We start from the raw sequence: 20,733 nt of genomic DNA on the forward strand, positions 1-20,733 counted from the left end.
ACCCAGCAGCCCTTCAATAGTCGGTTCATATTCCTGCCCCTATAGACTCAGAAAGAAGCCAGGCAGTCCTCTCGCACAGGAGACAACCCCACTTTTCTGAGACAGGAACAGATGCAGAGAAAGCAGCCAGGGGGTCTGTCAGGGCTAGCAACCAGCCTTAATCACCAAATCCCAGCCAGGTAGAGCAGACCTCCATGCAGATCGCAGCTCTGTCCCAGGACTGCGCAGTCAGGCAGCCTCAGGAAAGGAGCTCCGTAGGGAGAGTGGGGCAGAGCGGCCCTCCAGCCCCCAGCCCCGTCTCAGTCCCTCTGGTCCACCCTGCTGGCCCCCTCCAGTCCCCTCTAGCACCTTTTGGCGGAGCAGCTTGCTGCGCACGCGGCCCCAGAGCCGGGCACCAGTGTTGGGGGGCCGCTTGCTCCCAGGCTCCTCCAGCTGATCTAGGCAGCAGCGCTCCAGAGGCTCGCATACCGCCTTCAGGCTGCAGTCGGGCTGAGGCAGGACGTCGGTCATGCCGGCGGCCCCGACAGCTCCGGGGGACGCGGGAGCAGCACAGGTACCACGGGCTCAGCGGGAGCCAGCAGCAGAGAGAGGCAGCGTGCGGAGCGCTCAGCCCCAGCCCGGCCGGCACCGTTACTGGAGCCTGGCCGGGAGGCGCATGGTGTGAGGCTCCGCTTTCTCCTCCCTTCTATGTCCCTCCTCCCAGAAGACTGCCTGGAGGAACCCCGCGCCTCGGGCCCTCTCTTCTGCTCGTCCCAGTGCCCGAGTGCGTGCGCCACAGACGGCCGGCCGAGGCAGCGCGGGGAGGTCCCCGCCTCCACCGAAGGAAGTGACTCAGGCGCAGGAGGCTGCCCCCTCCAAAAAAACCAACCTCCGGGTTTAACTCCTGGCAGGCTGGGGCTCCTCCTCACCCACCCTGCCTTTCTCCCTCCAGCCGCTACTAAATAAAGTTTGACAAGCAGCTAAACACAATCCAGTCCCTTCCCCTCTAGATCCCCGGTTAACCCCTTCACTGCCAGGCTGCTCCCTGGGGCAGGAGTGAGGGCAGCTTGGGAGAAGCCAGAGGGGATGGACAGGGGCCAGGGCTCAGCGCCAGGAGCTGCATTTTGGCCATCAACAGCTGTCCTCCTCTTGGCAAAGGGCCTGCACAGCCTGGAGCTCTGCTTCCCTACCCCAACTCCTGCCCAAGGCGCTTCCCTCAACGCCAACTTGGTGACATGGCCAGATAGACAGGAACCGGCACTCACAAACCTCCCCTTGCGGAGACTGAAAAACAAGGGCGGTCACTCATGCGGCAGGTTCCTGGGTGTCAGGGGCCCCGGAGGCAATTGGCCACTATACTAGGGGCCCTCTCTGGGGACATGAGCAAAAGCCAAGGACGACACTGGTCATAGTCGCCCCGGAAGAAGTACTCCTCACATGGCGACTTTTAATCATGTCAGAAAAGCCCAAAAAAGGCTTGTGCTGCCAGGGGCAGAGAACACCCCTGGCATCCAGCTACTTTGTGCTGGATGCCTTGGGAGCTAGAAAAGTACAAACTTCTCCTTGACCCTCAAGTTGGTGAACGTTCTAACCAAAGAGGAAGAAGTGATTCATTTTGCAAGGTAACAATACACATTGGAGTATTGGAAAAACTTCCAATACAAGTTTTTTGGAGAAGAGAGAAAGGGCTGAACCCCAAATATTTAGGGTACGCAAACGCAGAGGCGCCCAGGATGTCATATCATGCAGAGCTAGGCACAGATTAGGAAAGAAAGCAATATTTTCACAGTGCCAATCATGAGCTGGGTCCCAGGCAAAGGGCTTTCAAAGAAATATCCGATTGCATTTAAGCCTCACAACTTTTTGTGACTTTGGCATTAGTGTCCCCGTTTTAGAATTGTGAGGATTGGGGCTCAGGGAGGTGAAGTTCTCGCCGGAGGCCACGCAGCTGCAGCTGGGGAATGCCAGGTCTCCAAAGCACCTACCCTCACACCGGCTGGGCTTTGCTGAAGTACGGCTGGTTCTTTGGATTCAGGAAAAAGAGCTGAGTCAGGACATTCCTTGGTTGACTCCATGGCAGGTGCGTCAGGGTACAGAACCTGCCCTTGGCCTCTGGAAAGCTCCTGCTGGGTTTCAACCAGTAAACAGGTCTTGGGGTACTTTCTGAGAAAGAGGCGACTTCACTGTTGATACCCAAGACCTGGTCATAATAAAAACTGCCCTTTACTGAGGGTTTGTTTTGCAACGGGCACCAGGCTAACCCCACACGTGGATCAACTCACTTAATGCTGCCCCAACCTTATGAAGTCAGTCCTGGCATTCCTGTTTCCCATTTGAGGAAAGCGAGGACACTGAGAAGGAGAGCAGTATGCCCAAGGCCAGGGCATACTGCTCTACGAACACAAGTCTGGCTGACTGCAAAGCCTATTCCCTCACGGCTGTGCTATCTATGTGGGGGGAGCTGGTCCTGCACTGCCTTCGGCCTGGCTGGTGCAGGTGGGGTCCTGGGCCCTGCTGGGCTCTGGGTGTCCCCGCAGGGGGCCCATGCCCGCCCCATCTCCTCCAGGGCGCCACCAGTGTGGACACTCAGCCTCCTGGTATCTGAGCTAAACCTATCGAAGTCACTGCAACTGAATGGCAGCTAAGCCACACAGTTTTCCCAGCATCCCCTGAGGGGGACGGGAAGAGACCCACAGAGCAGGGACACCCCTGTGTCCCTTGCCTACCTGAGGCCTGAGCCACCCTTCTTAACCCACCCCTCACCTGCCTCTCCCAGGGCACCTGGGTGCCACCTCGGAAGAGAGTCTCTCCAGTCCTGTTCGGGACCAGAGAGCTTCTTCACCAGCTGCCACAAAACCCATTTCCTCCAGAAAGGCTTTGCTGAGTCCTGCGATGCTCGTTTCTTCATCCCATTCATTTCATTCCAGAGACCCTGACTGAGGGCCTGTGGCCCAGCCCTGGGCAGGGGCTGAGCAGTCACAAAGAAGAAGCAAAAGCCTGTGCCTGACAAAGCTGACAGCCCAAGAGAAGAGAAGAGACATGGGCTTAAACACTTCTTACCAAGAGACAGTCAGACGTTCCTGCATTTGGCACATAACGTGTTTTCCTGAAAATATGACCGGGTCTTATATTAATTTTTGCTCCAAAAGATGCATTAGGGCTTATGTTCAGGGGATGTCATCCTGAAAAACCATGCTAGGGCTTATTTTCCAGTTAGATCTTATTTTCGGGGAAACACGGTATCAACTGCGCACCGACCCTGTGTCGTCCTAAGATGGGCAAAGCATTGTCTTCGCCCTCACTTTGCCCGCAAGAAATCTGGTCCGATGTCCTAAGAACAGCACAGCCATGAAAGTCGAGGGAAAATGTCTAGCCAGAGGGAATCAGGGAAGGCTTCCTGGAGGGGGCGGGTGGCATGAGCCCAAAGAGCTGTGGAGAAGGGCATCCACCCCAGCTTTACTCTGAGTCCCTCAGCTAACGGGCAACTGCTGGTTGTGTAACTGGCTGGTGGTAAGGTGCCATTATAATTGCAAACCACTTTCACCTGCTGCAGACATACATTCAGTGCTTGGCACCACCGGCTGGGTAACTTCAGAAGCAGCCCTTTGCTGGCTTTCTAAGGCCTCTTCCCTCTATCTGGGTCACATTTCCCAGGATGCAGTTTAGGCGAATGGTGTACAAGATGTGCTTGCCCCCCATCTGCAGGTGTGTGGGAAAAGGGGGACAGAAAAGATCCTGTTCCCAAAGCTCGGTGCTTCTCTGTCTTAGGAACCCCAGGCTCAACACTTATCTGGGTAAAGCCAGCTCTGATTGGATGAAATAGAGCCAACCAGTCTCCATGGTGACATAAGCACCTTCGCAGATGGGCAGCCGTTTGGGAGGCTCTTCCCTTGAGTTGATCATCTTTCCCTTCCTCCCCGTGGGCTGGAGGCTGTCTCTGGGGACAGCACAGATTTCCCTTCTCTTCCCCAAGCCTAATGCAGTCCTTTCTGGAATCAATGATCTAGGAGCAGAGGCTGCAGGGGAGTTTGTGCGAGACACATGTTTCTAGCAAGTTCCTCAAAAGCAGCAGTCTGAGTTCTGATCCCTCTAGTCCACCATGGACGCTTCCTCATCTTGGCTGGATGGTCTAGTCTCAGGTTGTGCAGGCCACTCAGGAAGTGACCATATCCCCTCCCCCCTCTGTCCACCCTTTCCATCCAGCCACACCTGGCAGAACCCGCCTCTGAGGACATATGCAAGGGCCCCCTGTCTGGATAAACAGAGCCTGGGCGGTAAGGCCCACACGCACAGATGTCACTGCCTTTGGAATTAACAACATTCCTAGTAGACCGTCCAGTCCTCTCTCATCCCTCCGCACCCCCAGGCTCTCTGCCAGAGGAATGAGAGGGGCTGTCCCAGGGAGGTGCAGGGCAAGACTCTGGGGTATATACCTGGGGTGGCCAGGACCGCCACCCAGTATGGCTGTGACCGAGGCAAAGTCAGGCTGAAGTGATCAGCAGCGGATCACAGAAGGAAAAAAAAAGGTCAACCGGGAACATGTGCAGCCTGAGATGTGTGGGCGGGAGAGGCAGGAATTGCCACCAGTACTGCCTGGGTGACAGCTGGGGGTGGGGACAGTTTCCAGGCAAACCCTCCAGCCTGTGAATGAGGTGGAAGGCTCTTTCTCAGAAATTTGGGATGGATGCTGCCGCCACTTCCCTGGAGTGACCTACTTTTCCCCACTGAAACGACTTTCATCTTTCCCACCCGCCAGCCTAGATGAGAACCCTGACTCCCTGTCCATGTCCCCAGCCAAATGACACTTAGCCAGGAAGGGGGGTTTCTGAGCAGCCAGCTAGACCAAAGCCACAGGTACCCCAGAGAAGACACTCTGGGATAAGGGGAGAGGGGAGAGCCCCAACAGGCCACCCAGAGAGTCCAGGTGCTGGAGTTGGGAGCCTAGAGGAGCCTGGGATTGTACTGCACATGAGGACCGGGAGGGAGTGGTTGGGGTCCGCCAAGGACGTTCCTTCTCAGCCCCTGAGAACAGCATGGAGCAGGCCCCGAGGGAGCAGGGCTGGGAGGCACATGGTGATGGAGAGCAAGGTGGGGCCTGAGGCTGGGAGGGCGGCAGAAAGGGAGCCAGCAGTGGTTCCTGCTCAAAGACAGGCTCAGGAGTCCAGGCAGAGAGGGAAGCGCAGGGCGTGGCAGGGCCCATGTGCAGGGCATGCGAGTTGGTGGGGAAGGTGGCACATCCCAGGGGAACTGTGAGAAATGGGGATGGGAGAGTCCCCTTAAGACGAATGGCTCTGTGGTCCCTGCATTCCTAACGTGTGTTCTCATCTTGCTCTGCACACGTCCTAACCAAAACCTGCGACAGGAAGGGCAGTGCTCTTCACAGAATGAGAAAGTGAGACCTATTTATACATTTTTCTTTCTTTCTATCCATCCATCCTTTCTGAATATCTTCTATGCGTGAGGTCTGCATTAGGCCCAGGGACAGATTCACTTTGCTCAAAGTGAGTAAGCGGCCAATGGCAGAGCTGAGCTTAGAAGCGACATTTCACTCATTGACTCACCCATTCATTCATCATCAAATAGACACCCACCCCATGGCAAGCAGGGAGGACCTTGAACAGGTCACAGCCTAACTCGGCCACCCCACCACTGACCTGCCCCTCTCCGAGGAGGTACCTGTCAATGACCAGGGGCTCTCTCAGGCAGCTCAGCCCAGATCTCCCCAGGGTCTGGGCCCTGCCTGCTAAACAGCTGTGCATAGGCTCCTCTCTAAGCTCTGGACCCTCGACTCTGTAGATAAGTGGCTACTGGTGACTTTAGATGGACACCCAGGGTAGGGGTGGGGAGCAGGTTCTGGGGTCGGATCAAGTTTTAACGTGGGCACGGTATTAGGACAGGCGGCAGCTACAATGAAAAGCTACTTGCTGCACAGCCCGGACCTAGCCCGCCCAACGTGTACTGTGACCCTCTCATTTCCCCAGAGGCCCATTCATGGGACAGCGCAGAGCACACGCGCTGCTCCCCATACAGCCTCACTCTCCACTCTGCCTGGCACCCCCAGGCTGGTGTCTTGAGGGTGCTTGGCAGCTCTAGGTGGACTGGCGAGGCTGAAATAGCCCCGGAGCTTGTCCACTGCAGAATAACTGCCCTGGCGGTGTGTTCCTGGCAACCCCAAGTGATTCGCTCGGCGTATTGGTCATGGAAAAGGATGGAAAACCCACTTGAGCCTTTGGGAATGTCTGGCTTATCTAAAACACACCCACCCAGGGACAGAGCGGGCAGAGCACGCCCACCCCATGTCCACCCATTCCTTCCCTACTTAACGCATGGACGTACTGCATGGCCGGACCAACGCCCAGACCCCCTTGCCTGCTCCCGCCGCTCCTCCTCCAGGGAGGACGGGTGTGGCCAGGGTCCCCGAGCACAACCAGTGGACAGAGCCCCCAGGGGACCTCCCAGCTCACGTGCTGAAGATATAGTCTCAGGCAGGAGGGTTTCAAACATCAGGGTCCACTGAGCCGCCATGCTTTTCTCTCTTTCTCTACTATTAACTCTTTCCCCGCCAACTCTGAGCTCCAAGTGAACAGCAGGAAGCTCCTGAGAGCCAGGGAACCTGGGCACGAGTCCTGCCTGGTCACTGTGGACTCAGCAGCCACTTTCTCTCTCTCAGCTCAGCTACCACATCTATCAAATCAGGAGCTTGGACCAGACAAATAGTCATCAATTTTTTTTTTTTAAGCAGGGGACACGCCCCACCTTTCTTTCCAAATGAAATCTTATGCACAAGTCTCCCTGCTCCCCAATCAGATAAAAGCACAAGCAGAAGCAGAGGCCCCTGGCTGAAGTGGGGCTATGGAACTCTACCTGCTCAAGTGTCCTCTGTCCGTCACCCTTGCCTTCAGGGCACTTCACGTCCCTCCCAGTAGTCCCCAAACTCTGCAGGCAGAATCGGAAGGCCTGACCCTCCTTTCAAGGGGGTGGGCTCCAAGCATGTCCAATGGACAGTTCGCATGAGCACTGCTGCTTCTCTTGACCGTGGCATTGGCCCTTGCTCTCCCTCAGGGTGCAGTAGATGTGGGGGCCAGGGAGATGAAGGGCTTTTTAAAAGAAACTTCCGGTGAGAGTCTTGGATCTGAAACTCATGTTTTATCTCTTCTTCGCTTTCTGCTTCGGGAAGACTCTGGGCCTCTGCTTTGCTGGTGTGAGTTCCCCTCCGGGGCCTTATAATGGGATGACACTTATCAAGTCAGTCACACTGGTGTTTTCTGGGACACCTTGGCCCCAAAGCCAGAGTAGGTCAGCTCTTACTTCCGAGGGTATCATCAGACTGTACCCAGCCGGGAGCAGGCTGTACCTGGGGGTCAGACCCTCACCGAGTGCCATCACTGCCCATACCCCTCAGTGGCAAAGGCTGGGCCAGCAGTGAGGGGCCGTGGCGGGCTCTGCAGCCCCCACCGTGAGGAGTTGGCAGAACCCACCTAACGTGCCCCTATTGGCATTCACGTCCAGCCTCAGCCCTCACTCAGGTAGGTCCCGAGCAATTCCTCTAAGTCTTTTTCTCAAAGGTTTTGGGGGAAAAAAAAAATCACAAGTGGGACAACTCTAGGGACCAGATTTTTGGATTTCGAGGAGGACTCTGCCTGCAGGGAAGTCAGCCACACTGAGAGCGTGCTGTGTGCCAGGTACTGCTACCTCTGTGGACTCTTTAATACTCACACGGGCTCCAGAGGACGCACTTGGAGAGCTCACCTAAGACCACCTTGCTATGAAGTGGGGGAGCTGCAATCAAGCCCGGGTCTTCTGACTCTGAGTCAAGGAAGCCCCCAGTCCCAGAGCTGAAAGGACAGCTCTGCTCTTGGGTGGTTTGCTGAGCGTCTGTTCCCAGGGCCTGAAAAAATCATTTCCCGAGGTCCTCTCTGGATCACCTTCTCTGCTCGTTGACCACCCCGCAGAGGTGGGTGGGGAGTGGGCACCAATCCTGCCTGCCAAGGTGACATTCCCAAATGGGGCAGGAGGGAGAAAGGCAGACTCGAGTCTCCATCTGTTTCCTATTGAATGCTTCCTGTCTCCAGAATCCACTGGGTTGAGTCCAGGCTCCCCAAATCAGGAACACCTGGGAGAGGGGGCAGCTGAGCAGGGACGAGAAGGGAGAGGCTGTGCTACAGTTTGGGAAAGGCTTTGGACAGCAGCGGGGCTCTCTCTCAGGATTCCCTATCCTGCTGCCTGGATCCAAGTATACGGGAGGCTTCCAGACCTGCCTTGAAGAGTGACAGCAGGTGGGGTGCTGGAGAACAAATGGTCTGAAACAGCTGGGGTGGGCGGGGCCAGGGCAGGACAATGGCTCCAGTCACCAGGGTCCTTGGGAGGAGGCAGTGTCTGAGACAGGGAGCAGAACTCTTCTGGTGCTCAAGCCCCCCTTCTCCGTGGGCCTCTGGGCTGGCACAGTGATGGCAGCCACATGCGCCTGCTCTGAGAACAGCAGGGATATAAAACACAAACTCTACAGGCAGACGGAGGCTCCCCCTGCCATGCACATCTGGCCTAGGCTGGGGCAGGGAAGGGGTCCATCGAGAGCCTGGAAAGCCACACCCATCATGGCCACTGTGGTGCCAGGCTGGGAGTTAGGGGCTGGGGCAGTGGAATAAAAGGAAAAACGCTCTCTGGCCAGCCCCACGGGCCAAGGCTTTCTCACAGCTGCGCCCTCCATCCTAGTCAAAACCAGGCCACTTCCAGGGGTCAGGGGTCCAGCTGAGGGTGGTGTGGCCTGAAGGATGCATGGGAGAAGGCATCAAGGACCCACCTTCATGCCTGCCTGTCATCCCACCCAGGGAAGGACCCAGGTACCTCCTGGTACCAGCTGTGAAGGAGACCAGTTCTGGCCACACCAATGCCCCAGAGCTCGGGATCCCAGGAAAATAAAGCTGGCATCCTTGACCCTCAGACGGGGCCAACACACCCTCAGGGCCCAGAGGGAGGGCCCTGGAATGGGGGAGCCACTGACTCCTGCCCTAGCAAGCTCCTGACCCACACTCGCTCACTCTGAATTTCCTCACTCTGCAGAGTAATTGAAACCAGAAGCAGCTCCCAGCTGACAATGGCCCCTTGTTCCTGGCTCCTTACTCACTTTGTGCTCTGGGCCTGACCACACTCCTACAAGCTAAGAACTGCTCTAAGGGGGACAAGCCTGGAGCTGCTCAGCCCGGGGGTCACGGGAGGAAAACCTTGGGCGAGCAGGCAGGCAATGAGGGCCCCAACCTTGACCTCCTTGCCCACTCTCATGTCGGTCCGACATCAAAGCTGGGTTTGACTCCATTTCCTTAAGAAAACAGATGTGACCTCAGCCAGCCAAAGGCCCAAACACAGGGGTCGCTCGCAGGTGACAGCCTTTGCGTGGTGGGGGGCGGGGGGTAGGGCTGTTTGACAAGCTGCACCCAGAATCCCTGCAGGAAGGCATAGGACAGTGTACCTGGACCTGCCAGCTTGGTCAAAAGGCCGTCAGCATTAAACGAGCACTGAGTCTGTGCCACAGGCTTCGCCGACTTTCACATTCAGCTGTCATTAGAATCCATTTTACAGGTGAGGAAACTGAGGCTCAGAGAGGTAGAGTAACTTATCCTGTTTTCTCAACTAATGAAGGGAGAAAGCTTGACTCTGAACCCCAGCGCTGTTTGGTCTCAAAGCCACTTCAACATTGGCCGAATGATCAGAATTCTCTTGTTTTCATTACCACACAATGAGGTCCTGCTTGGTCTTTGGACTCCCAGCACAGTGGCTACCACCACATGCTCAGTAAACAGAAAAGGATGATACGTGAGTGAAAGCATGGCTGTGCACGTCACAGCTCTGACCAGCTCCTTCAGGTACATTGCGTCCTTTGAGCCTCACAACAAGCTGCTGACGAAGGCAGAGTGGGAATAATTTCCCCCATTTGATAGATGAAGAAACTGAGGCCCCCAGAGATCAAAGGACCTGGGACAAGGTCTTCCGACCCTCAGCCCAGTGCTCTTCCCACAGCATCAGGGTAACCGGGCTCCACACTCAACAATCTAAACTGCTGACTGAGGGGAAGGCAAGCGAGAGAGCTGAGGAAAGAAGAGTCAAGGAGTCAGGGATGCCTAACCTGGGGGGGAAGGCAGGGGTGCAACTGTTTTCTTCAACTAGAAGAAGCGAATGTGACCAGTGGTGCTCTGGGGTTGTGAGGCCCTGCTCTCTGTTACCGCCAAAGAGGGCTGAGCAAATGGGGGACGGGAACCCCAGGGTCTGGAGAGAAGGAGGCCATAAAAACCTCCATCTTCAGAGTCCAGGCTCTTTTCCTCATCTAAACGTAAGAAGTCTAAGATAGAAATACCCCCAATGGCCACGGATGGATGAATGGATGCACAAAATGTGGTATATAGGTATATAATGTTATTCAGCCTTAAAAGGAAATTCTGATACATGCTACATGGAGGAACCTTGAGACATGAAATAAGCCAGTCACAAAAGGACAACTAGTGTATGATTCCACTTGTATGAGGTTCCCACAGGAGTCAAGTTCATAGAGACAGAAGTAGAGCGGCGGTTGCCAGGGGCTGGGGGGGAGGGGGTGAGGATTTACTGCTGAAGGGTATGAAGTGTCAGTTGGGGAAAATGAAAAAGTTCTGGAGGTGGACGGTGGTGATGGTTATACAACAATACTTAACGCCACTGAATTGTACACCTAGCAATTATTTTAAAAGAAAGAGAGTCTAGGTAGTGCCAGATTTACCAATCTGGGCTCTGTGAACACTCCCAGTCCTGAAGGCAGGGGAATGGTCTTCGTGACCTCCTTCTAACAGCTCTGACCCCTTCAAGCTTCCAAGCACCCAGGTCAAGAATGTCAAAGAAATTATCCCTTTTTCCCTTTCAGACTTAGGGCACCAAGCCTCCAAAAAAGACGAGGACAGAGGGCGAGGCCTCCCATTAGGCCTGAACTTTGCAACTGGGAGTGAGGGGGTGCGAGCACCCCAGGGTTGGGATAGCGGGGGCTTCCATCTGGGCCTGGAACCCTGCCTCCTCCTGCCCCAGGGTCGTGAGCAGTCCCATGTCCAGGGAGGGCTATGCCTGGCAGGCTGATAGGAAAATGAAGCTGCCTTCCACCCCAGGGGGAATAGAACCAAGGGTGGGGGGCCATCCCCAGGGTTGTGGCTGAGCTGGGGAAGGGGGAGCAGGAGCCCAGAGGGGCTCTTCCAGCTTAGGTAGTTCTGAGGTCTCGGACCTTTTTCTAGTCTGGAGTCAGTGGCAGGAACTGAGCTGTGGGGTCCTCGGGGACAGCTCTCCTCTCTGGCCCAGCCAGCCAACAAGGTCTAGACCCTGGGAATATGCTAATCAGCCAGCGGGTGGGTCCCAGTTGGGCACAGCACATCTGGAGCCTGGAGCAGCAGTGGTTGGAAATAGACTGAGATAAACACACAGGAGTCCCCCGGGACCAAGGAGTCAAGGCAGAAGAAGAGGGGGCCTCCTGGCTGAGCTGTTCGAGGGGCAGCAAGGAGGAGGTGGGCAGTGGGGGTGGCCTGGATGCAGAAGCTGAAGGTACTGGCCCCTTAGGCCTGGGGAAGAAAGGGAGAACTCCTGAGCCTAGAAGAGGAGAAATGCACCAAGCTGGGGGGATCATCCACTAAATTTGCAGCAACAAAGGACAGACCCCTGGGAGTCACGGACTGACACCCTACACGGCCCCTGCCCCATCTATGATAATCTTTATTCACTCATTTGTCCAGCACCTGACCAAGCATGACCAACCTGGGATCGGGTCCCTCAATTTGGAGCCCGTGCTCGACCACTAATGAGCTGTGTGACTGTGGCCATGTCACTCACCCTTTCTGGTCTATTTTCTTCTCCCTCCAAAACAAGACTGAATTAAGTGCCCTCTAGGATTCCTTCTGGCCTAAATCCCCTTCTTTAATTCATTCCTTCACTCTCCCTCGTACTTTTTTGCTTATAACCCCTCCTGCTCAGGGCCGGCGGGCTCCTTATTTCCTGGAACACTCCTGCACATTCCTGCCTCCCTGCTCTCATTCCTGAGGCCCTTCCCCCGGAATGCCCACCCTCCTCTCTTTTCTGCTGATCCAGAGCCTGCCAGCTTGCTAGAATAACACAGAGCCTCCAAATGGTCACTCACATGCTGTGCTGACCATTATAGAAAATGACTTGTATACAGTCTATGAAGTACTTTTAATAATGTAACACAATAAGGTAATTACAAAGACTACATACAACCCTAGAATAAAGGGGGTTTATGAAAATAGAAAACATACCAAATACACGCTGTGATAAAAACTATATAAAAATGTGTATACCTGAGGAAGGGAAAACGCACAAATAAAATGGCTGTTTCACAGGTGTGGGAGTAGGGATCGTTGGTGATTACGTTTCAAGTCTCTCTATTATTTTTGCCATTTTCTCTAATATAAACATCGCTTTTGGAATTTAAAAAACCCAGTGCTCTCAAATCCCTCTCGCTCCACCTCCTCCTGGAAGCCTCCCTAACTCCAGCCCACGAGGCTCTTTCCTTCTTTGAACTCCTGGACACAAGTTTCCATCTTACTCCTTACAGGACGGTGGGAGCCAGGAAAGCACCTGGAGAGGGCAAGGCATGGGCTCGGATCGCAGCCTGCTTCCAGGCCTGGCGGTCCTGCCCACCGGCTGCCTGGTCTTGGACAGGGAACTTAATCCTTTATGCCTCAGCGTTCTGATCTTTAAAACTGGGATAACTTTCCTACCCCATAGGGTATTCTGAAGATCCCGCGAGAGCACGCTCTCAGTCAGCTCTCAGATGTAATCATCACCATCGTGCCTGCCATCTTGCCTTGTTCTCTAGTGGCTTGGCGTATCCTGATATACTTGTCTTCCAATGTGGCCGTCAATTTCTTGAGGCCAGGCCCCTACGCCCCTTGGGGCAGCCAGCCTGTGGGGAGCACACTGCAGATACACAGTGACTCCCCGCCCTGCTTCTTTTCCATACATGCTTCCCTCCAGGTGCACCTGGCAAATATGGCCCCTGGATATTTGCGTCCCATAGAGGTAAGGGCACTCCAGACAGAGGAAGCCTGAGGTGCACCTTATGTCATAAAGCAGCACCCTGGAGTGGAACATCAACCCGGCTCGTCCTCCAGGCCACTGGCCATTCCAGTGCCCTTCACCCAGGCTGGGAGATTCCCTGGTGAAGGCCTGGTTCACAGGAACACAGCACAGAAACAGCAGGGCCTTCCCTGTGCACTGTCAGCAGAGGCCCCTGGGCCTCAGTGTCCTCATCTGTAAAATGGGGAGGACACAATTTTCCTTGCAGAGCTGTCTCGAGGGGCATGAGGCAACGTTGGGAATGGGCCTCCAAGAGCACAAAAGCCAGGCACACATGTTGGTAGTCAGCATTGCCATCTGTCCGTCCGCCCCCCAGGCTGGTGCTCCAGATTCCCTGCACCCACTGCCACATCAAGCAAACCCAGAGAGGGAAACTCATCCTGGAGCAAACTCCTGCAGCTTAGGAAATGGGGTCCCTTGCTGTCTCCGGAGGGGCTGAGCCAGGAGGGCCTTCGAAAGAAGGGAGAGGGGTAAATGGAAGGGACCTACTGCTCCCGGCCTTTCCTTCAGGTCACCTGAACAGCCCCAAGGCCTTGGCCTCTACAGCCAGGCCACTTTTAGCTCCATTCTTAGTGCCTGCTACAGGGGAGCAGAACCGAGGAGCAGAGGCTGGTGCCAATTCCCTTCCTTGGCTACATCGCAGGAAGGGAGGTGGCAGTGAGCTGTGGGAACAGACCGTCCCATGGCTCAGCGGGGCCTGGCCATGTGGGAATGGCTCAGTGCAGGCTTTCCCCCTGCCTGGTCATCCTTAAGTGTCTCCGAAGGCAGGGTGAGTGGGACTTTACAAGGCACGGCACACCCTCGGCGAGGACACCCCCAGCCCCGTCCCCTCCCCAATCCCTAGGAAGGCCAGTAAGACAGTTCCGTGGCTGAGGGCCAAGGGTTGCACCTCGGCTGTGTCTTGGGTAGTTGAGGGCTGGGAGACTTCAAAGCCCTCCAGAGGACGCTGGCTCTGAACTGGCCGCTCACAGGCCCAGGTCAGCTGGCAGCAAGGAGGTTTGTGTTTCTTTTAATATCAACTCCCAGGCATTTAACATTCCTCGAAGCTTAAACACAGAAACATTTTCCTTACCAGACTGTGCTTTCTGCTTTGCCAAACATAACCTGGCTTCCTCCCCTTCCCCCACCGCCTCCATCTGCTCCTGTCTCCAAGATGTAATGATTTATGGTGTGTTTCCCCTGGGGCTTGTGCGGCTGACAGAAGTGAGACGGAAGAAGCAACAGGGCTGGAAGTCCAGCGGGGGGACAATGCCATGAGCCCTGGAATCTGGGTTCTGGAGGGGTCAGGGTCCTCGGAGCTCACTGAGCTGGCTGCTCTGGATACTCAAGCTCTTCCATCCCACAGCCACCAATGACCCCGGGAGCTTGGCCGTTGGTCATGTTTCTTGGCTGGGTATCTCCTGAGGCCGGACGGGCCAGCTCAGAACCCCTTCCCTGCCTGTCCTCCAGCCAGGCCAGGGATGTGGAGTTGGGGCTCCCACTCCTTATCCTCACAGGAAGTAGGTTTCTGGGACTGAATTTAGGGAGCTCTCTCTCATCAGCCCCCATTTCCTAAGTAATGAATAAAATAACGAACGCCTGGCTTAGTTGCCTGGCAACACCATCTCCCTGGCGACAGTGCCAAAGAGTGGGGTGCAGGTTCCACAGCGCTTGGAAAAGATGTGCTCAGGAACTCAAGGTGCCCTGAAGCAGATGGCCAGGAACCCAGCGAACGGTGCCATCCCCTGTTCAAACACTGGGGCCTGAAACAAGTGGGGGGAGGGGGCCATACACGGTTTCCAAGGGGCAGAGCTACCAAGAACGCCCAGCCAAGAGCCAGATACCAAACTCTGCAGCCTCAACAATGCATGAGGGAACAAACACTTCCTGTAAAAAGGCATTCAGCTTTCTACACCCAGATCCCGTGTGGGGCAATTATGAATAAGCCCAGAGCACCTAATGCCCATGGCTTAGTCCCAGTGTGTGCCAGCTACTGTTTCCCTTGATTCCATGGTCACAGAATCCACCCCAAACCAGGCCACTTGTGCTATAAGCCTGAGGCCACACAAGATGCCAGATGGAATGTGGATGGCTTCATGCCTGCCCACGCCTGCATCCTCTTGACAGGTAAAATGAGTAAGCAGCCATCTTCGAAACTGGAAAAATTTCCAGAGACACAGGCTGCAAACAAGGGCCCTTTCTCTACATTTACTGACAGGGTACCAAGAAACATAGCTGAGGCATACATGAGGTCGGACAATGAAGTTTGCGAACTCCTCCTAGTTTTGGCTACATCCTTCATTGCTGAATATCACTACGGTCACCTTCGAAGTATTCCCCTTGGGAAGCTATGCACAACGCCAGCGCCTAGTCTACCTTTCAAAGCAATTTTGGAATTCTTTTTCTGGAATGGCCATCAGAGCTGTCGTTGTATTATGTTTGATGTCCTGAAGGTCATCAAAATGTCTTCCTTTCAATATTTGCTTTATCTTTGGGTAAAGAAAGAAGTCATTGGGGGCCAGATCAGGTGAGGAGGGAGGGTGTTCCAATGCAGTTATTTGTTTACTGGCTAAAAACTCCCTCACAGACAGTGCCCTGTGAGCTGGTGCGTTGTTGTGATGCAAGAGCCATGAATTGTTGGTGAAAAGTTCAGATCATCTAACTTTTTCACGCAGCCTTTTTAGCACTTCCAAATAGTAAAGTTGGTTAGCTGTTTGTCCAGTTGGTACAAATTCATAATGAATAATCCCTCTGATATCGAAAAAAGTTAGCAATACCATTGCAACAAGTTCGGGAACTTAATTGTCACACCTCCTACACTCTTAACTGACTCAGAACCTGCCTCTACCAATACCCACCCCCCCAGTCCACCCCCAGCCAATGAACTCCCGGGACAGAGGAGTACGTCCAGCAATCCTAGCAACAAACTAGAGACCAGCCCCCAGCGACCCAGCCACACACTAAGCCCAGCCAAACGCTGGGGCCGAATGCCTCCTGGGGCAGACATTGCTAATCAAACACAGCACTCACGGATATCGCCTCAGAATCCCTCTCAGCCCGGTATTAATGGGAAAAAGCCACGCTTAGACTAGAGTTGGGATGTGGAAACAAAGGCAGCTGTCATCCCTCCAGTCGATACTGCCGGAGCGTGAATGACCCCCTCAGGCAGGGGTGGAAGCCCGAGGACCCAGGCACGCATGGGCGTCTGGGGCGAGGAGAAAATGCCACCTCCAGCAGGGCAGAACCACCACGGCGCGGAATGAGTCTCACACCCACGTTGAACCCGAGTCACAAAGCGCCAAGCACCTTGGCCAAGAAGGCGGGTGAGAAAGTCACCTTCCCAGCTGGCACCACCTCCCGGCAGCTCCCCGAACCGGGGCTCGGTGCCCTGGCTGCATCGGGACCCTCACCTGGATCTGCCCTTTGCCCATGATCTTGTCCACGATCTCATTGTTGTCCTTGTTGACCTTGGTCTTGTCATAGCACTTCTCGTAGCACAGGATCCTCAGCGACTGAGAGCCCTCCAGCTCAATCTCAAACTCCTGGGGAAAGAGGGAACAAGCGTCCTGAAGCTGGGAGACGTCTTTTCCTGGCAGGTGGCGAGAAGTAGGGGAGAAGGGCCCCTGAGAGCACGTCACGAGGTAGGGGGGAACGTGCTCACATTCTGGGGTTTCAGAGGCCTCCAAATCACTGACAAAGTGGAGTCTGGGGCCTGAGCGGAAACCGCGTGTCTGGACACAGACGCAAGATCAGAAGCTAAACGAGCAGGAGCGGAGGGCAGAGAGGACCGGAGCTGGCCCAACCATCCCAGCCAACAGGACACAGCACAGGGAGTGGGGTGGGCGTGGTCAGTGACAAGCTCAGGGGTCCCTATGGAGACATGAGCCCCCTCCACTCACCTCGTCCCACTTGGGCTCTGTCGTGTCCCGAAATACCCTGGTTTTGGCTTTGCTGACAAAATAGCCAAAGGAATCCACTTCCAGGGTGCAGTACAGGTCTGCAGAGGAGACAGGCAGAAACACATTCAGGGCCGAGGCCCAGGAACTCAGGAGGGAAAGGATGCATCTATCCATTCATCCCAACATCCCCACAGGCTGGCCCTGGGGGCCTCCTTTCCTACTTCTCTGCCCTCCACGTACATGGCGCCGCCCCTCCAAACTCACTCACTCCCCTGCAGCCATGCTGGCCTCTAACCCAAACGTGCCCAGCTCTTCCCCCTGAGGGCCCTTGCTGTCCCTTCGTCCCTGATCTTTGCCTGGCTGCCTCCTTACCACTGAAGCCTCAGGCCACATCTTCACCCACCACACTGACTGAAGAGCTATCCCTCCCCCACCGATCCCAGGTCCCTCCACAGGGTGCCACTGGAATCTGAGGTAGGAGTCTCCGGAGGGCATTTGGCTTTTGTGGACTGAAAGCTGGGGTAACCCACACTCCCTGAGATAACCAAAACTGCCCCCCACATTCCAAAAGCTTTGTTTGTTGTTTTCTTCATAGCACTTAACTTGGACGTAAGTTCCCTTTTCTGTGTGTTTCTTGTCTCCCTTCCCTCCACTATATCAGCACCACGTGACCTTGTTATCTTCGTGTCACCAGTGTACCCTTGGTACCCAAAACAGGGCTTGCACATAGTAGGCACACAGTGAATGTGTGGGATGAATAAATGGAGCTCCCGCCACCCGCCAAGGGCTTCAGGTGATCGAATGGTGGAGGGCTGGGGGGAGGGGAAGCTTTCCCTGGGGTTTGCATCTTGCGTCGTGGCCTTTAAAGCTGAAAATCTTCTCCCCTCTCCCCTGAGACCCAACTGACCGGGCCACATACTGGGTGGTCACCCCAGGAGACTCTGCAAATCCATCTACTCCCTCTGGGGCTTGGACCCTGGCAGTCCCCGCCAACCCCCTCATGGGAGCTGTCAGGTGTGTGTCGGGGGGTGGCTTCGAGGCAGCATGAATCAAGGGGTGGGGGGCAGGCAGAGGTCAGAGGGTAGACGTACAGCTCAGGCCCAGGTGTTGCCCAGCTGACTGTTCTCCGAGAGAATGGAGAGTGGAGCTGCCCCACGTGGTCCCTAGCTGGGTGCAACATAGGGTAGCTGTAACTGGGGACCAGAGCCCACAGGAACGTGGGTGCCGATTAACAGGTGAACAATGCCAGAGGCACAAAGCACCTGGCCTGTAGCAGATCAGACTGTGGGTCTGGTGGCTGAGAGATGGAGGGGCGGGAAGGGCCGGCATCGTGTGTTGATTTGGGTGTGTGCTCTCTGCCTTCGTGCTTTCACGTGTGAGCCAGGAGCGAAGATGGCGCCCACAATCTAGGTCTGACTGTGCAGGTGAATGAGTTCACTAGGACAGGAAGCCACGTGATGATTCACAGGTCTGAACCCCCTCGAGTCAGAAGGAACATGTGAGAAGGCCAGGGGGCTGGAGGAAGGAGGCGGTGAAGACCTTCTGGAGGTGAGGAGATTTCGTAGCAGCTCACCCCATGTCTAACCACTTAGATGGGCCTGCCCCCTAAGGCCCATTCCAGCCAGCATGGAGCAGAGAGAAGGGTGAGATATGTGGGCATGGTGAGATGGCTCCGTGGGCCTCAGACTTGGGTGGGTCTAACAGCCCTACAGAGTTTACTAACCAGGAGTATTCCAGGGCAGTGCTCCCCAGGAGAGGATTCCATGGGTCTGGGGAGGGTCCAGGAAGCAGCTGCGTATATGAGCAGCACAGCCCTGGTGACGAGTGTGGGGGTCCTGGCCATACTGAGAGAAATATGGCTGCTCGCTGAACAGTGTAGGCTTTGGTGGCGGAAGACATGGATTCGATTCCACCACTTGTGTGACCTGCCTGTGGGACCCTGGGAAAGCCCCTTGAGCCCTGGGGCCTCAGCTTCTTTGTGCATAAAATGAGAAGGGTATCAGTGGAGGATCAGAGCAGGTAATACACCGAAAGGCTTTGACCAGGCCAAGGCATTGTCTACACACGGGCCACCTTTGCACTTTCTCCAGCACCTAGTACGGTACCAGGCACACAGTAAGGGTCTGGAAATTCACTACTTCATTGAGCATTTCTGAACTCCTATTCATCCAAGAATAAAGGAGACATGGTTCCTGCCATCTAAGAACTCACAGTGGGAGAAGCCAATTTTAAGTGACAAAACAGTATGACAGGTGCTGTAACCATGGTTTATCCTGGGGAGAGGGAGGCTGATTTACCCCAGGAACTCAGGCTTCACAGTAAATGTTTATTAAACGCAAGTCAACGAAAGGCACAACCTCTGCCTGGTGCATTGTAAGGAGAAAGGAAAGGGCAGGCCTCACCTGCCAGTGAGGAAGAGAAGGGAGTGGGAAGGTGCTGGCTAAGGAGAGGAGTCAGAAGCCTTGGGTTTCTGATCCTGTGTCATGTTAAGTCCTTTTGTCTCTCTGTGACTCAGTTTTCTCATCTGGCAAATGGGGAGAAATTATTAGCTACCTAACTGACACATATTCCTACAGAGAGAAAAATTAGATAAAAAGGGTAACTGTAGCTTGTGGAACACTACAAACTGCACAGATTTAGTAGGTGGTAATAAAGAAGGGAGAAAAGGAGATGTGTGTGGCAGTGTGCTGGCACTACACATTCGGTCCTATTTAATCCTCAATTAAATAGGTCAATATTAACAAGTGTGATTGCTGTTTATGGAGAAAGAAGCTGAGGCTAGGAAAGGTTAAGAGACTTGCCCAAGGTCACTCAGCTTATAGTCGGTAGATATGGGGTTTGAGTCCAGGATTTCAGATACCTCGGGTGGGGGAGGGCCTGGGGAAGAGCAGACGGAGACAAAAGGCAGGGATGATGCCCCTACCTAGAGTAGCTGGTTCCTGGCATATGGGGGGATGCCCCGTATCTCAAGGCAGCTGCCAGGGCCCCTGCCTGGGCAGACCAGAGCAGAGCAGGTGGGCAGAGGGAGGCCCCATCAATGGGTCCACAGGGAGTTTCTCTGACAGGATGAACAATGGCCCACCCAGTTTCTTCCCAGGGCTGGTGGTCAGGGGTACTTACTGGCTGACTGCTTAAACCCCTTGGCAGAGTGGACGATGACATGAAGGAAGCCATAGAGTCCTGGAGACTCATCGTCTGCAAGAGAAAAGCCCCCCCGGGTGGGGGTGAGAGGCTCCTCTGCTTCCTCCCCTCCTCACCCCAGACTGGCTGGGAGGCAGAAAGGGGAGGAGATGCAGCCTGAGACTTGGTCTGACAGCACCACCTGGTGGCCAGAGAAAGACATTTCCAGAGCCCCCTGCTTCCTGGAATGTGAGCTGGTATCTCTTCTCCCTCCACTCAGCCTGGGAGGCTATTCCACCCCTTCCCTCCTGGACCTGGGATTTCATACCATTCCCCAGGGATACTTTCCCTCTCCCTCTGAATCCTGCTCTCCCGTGGCTGCCCTCCTCAGGTCAGCCTTTCAAAGTGAAAATCAACCAATATAAGTCACTCTGTGCCAATGGAAGAGAGGGTTCAGCTCTGCCTCCTCTTTGAGATACAGCAGGTAAATGACCCCCGTATGTGGAGAGCTTGCCGTCAAAACCCCTTCCTAGGACCCACGGGCAGCCAGATTCCACTCTAGGCCAGTTGCCAACCCCGATCACAGCCCTGCCCTGCTCAGAAACCTCCCATAGGCTCCTCTGCTTGAACAACAAACTCCCTTGCTTGGCATTCAAAG

General features: G+C 55.0%; 1 protein-coding gene across 5 annotated transcripts in view; it reads right to left on the minus strand.

Moving 5' to 3' along the window:
• The window catches only part of ABR (ABR activator of RhoGEF and GTPase), a 173,381-nt gene that overhangs the window by 21,460 nt on the left and 131,188 nt on the right, over positions 1 to 20,733 (minus strand). For 4 of the 5 annotated variants that reach the window (XM_033089012.1, XM_033089015.1, XM_033089013.1 and 1 more), the window contains 3 exons: positions 20,076 to 20,150; positions 16,956 to 17,053; positions 16,467 to 16,598 (listed from right to left, as the gene is read on the minus strand). In XM_033089012.1, the coding sequence (XP_032944903.1) occupies positions 16,467 to 16,598; positions 16,956 to 17,053; positions 20,076 to 20,150 (305 nt within the window). Of the gene's footprint in view, positions 1 to 348; positions 783 to 16,466; positions 16,599 to 16,955; positions 17,054 to 20,075; positions 20,151 to 20,733 lie in introns of those variants that run through there. The other variant, XM_033089016.1, reaches the window with a different exon arrangement.

The sequence above is a fragment of the Rhinolophus ferrumequinum genome, chromosome 21 (assembly GCF_004115265.2).
Source record: "Rhinolophus ferrumequinum isolate MPI-CBG mRhiFer1 chromosome 21, mRhiFer1_v1.p, whole genome shotgun sequence".
Taxonomy (NCBI): Eukaryota; Metazoa; Chordata; class Mammalia; order Chiroptera; family Rhinolophidae; genus Rhinolophus; species Rhinolophus ferrumequinum.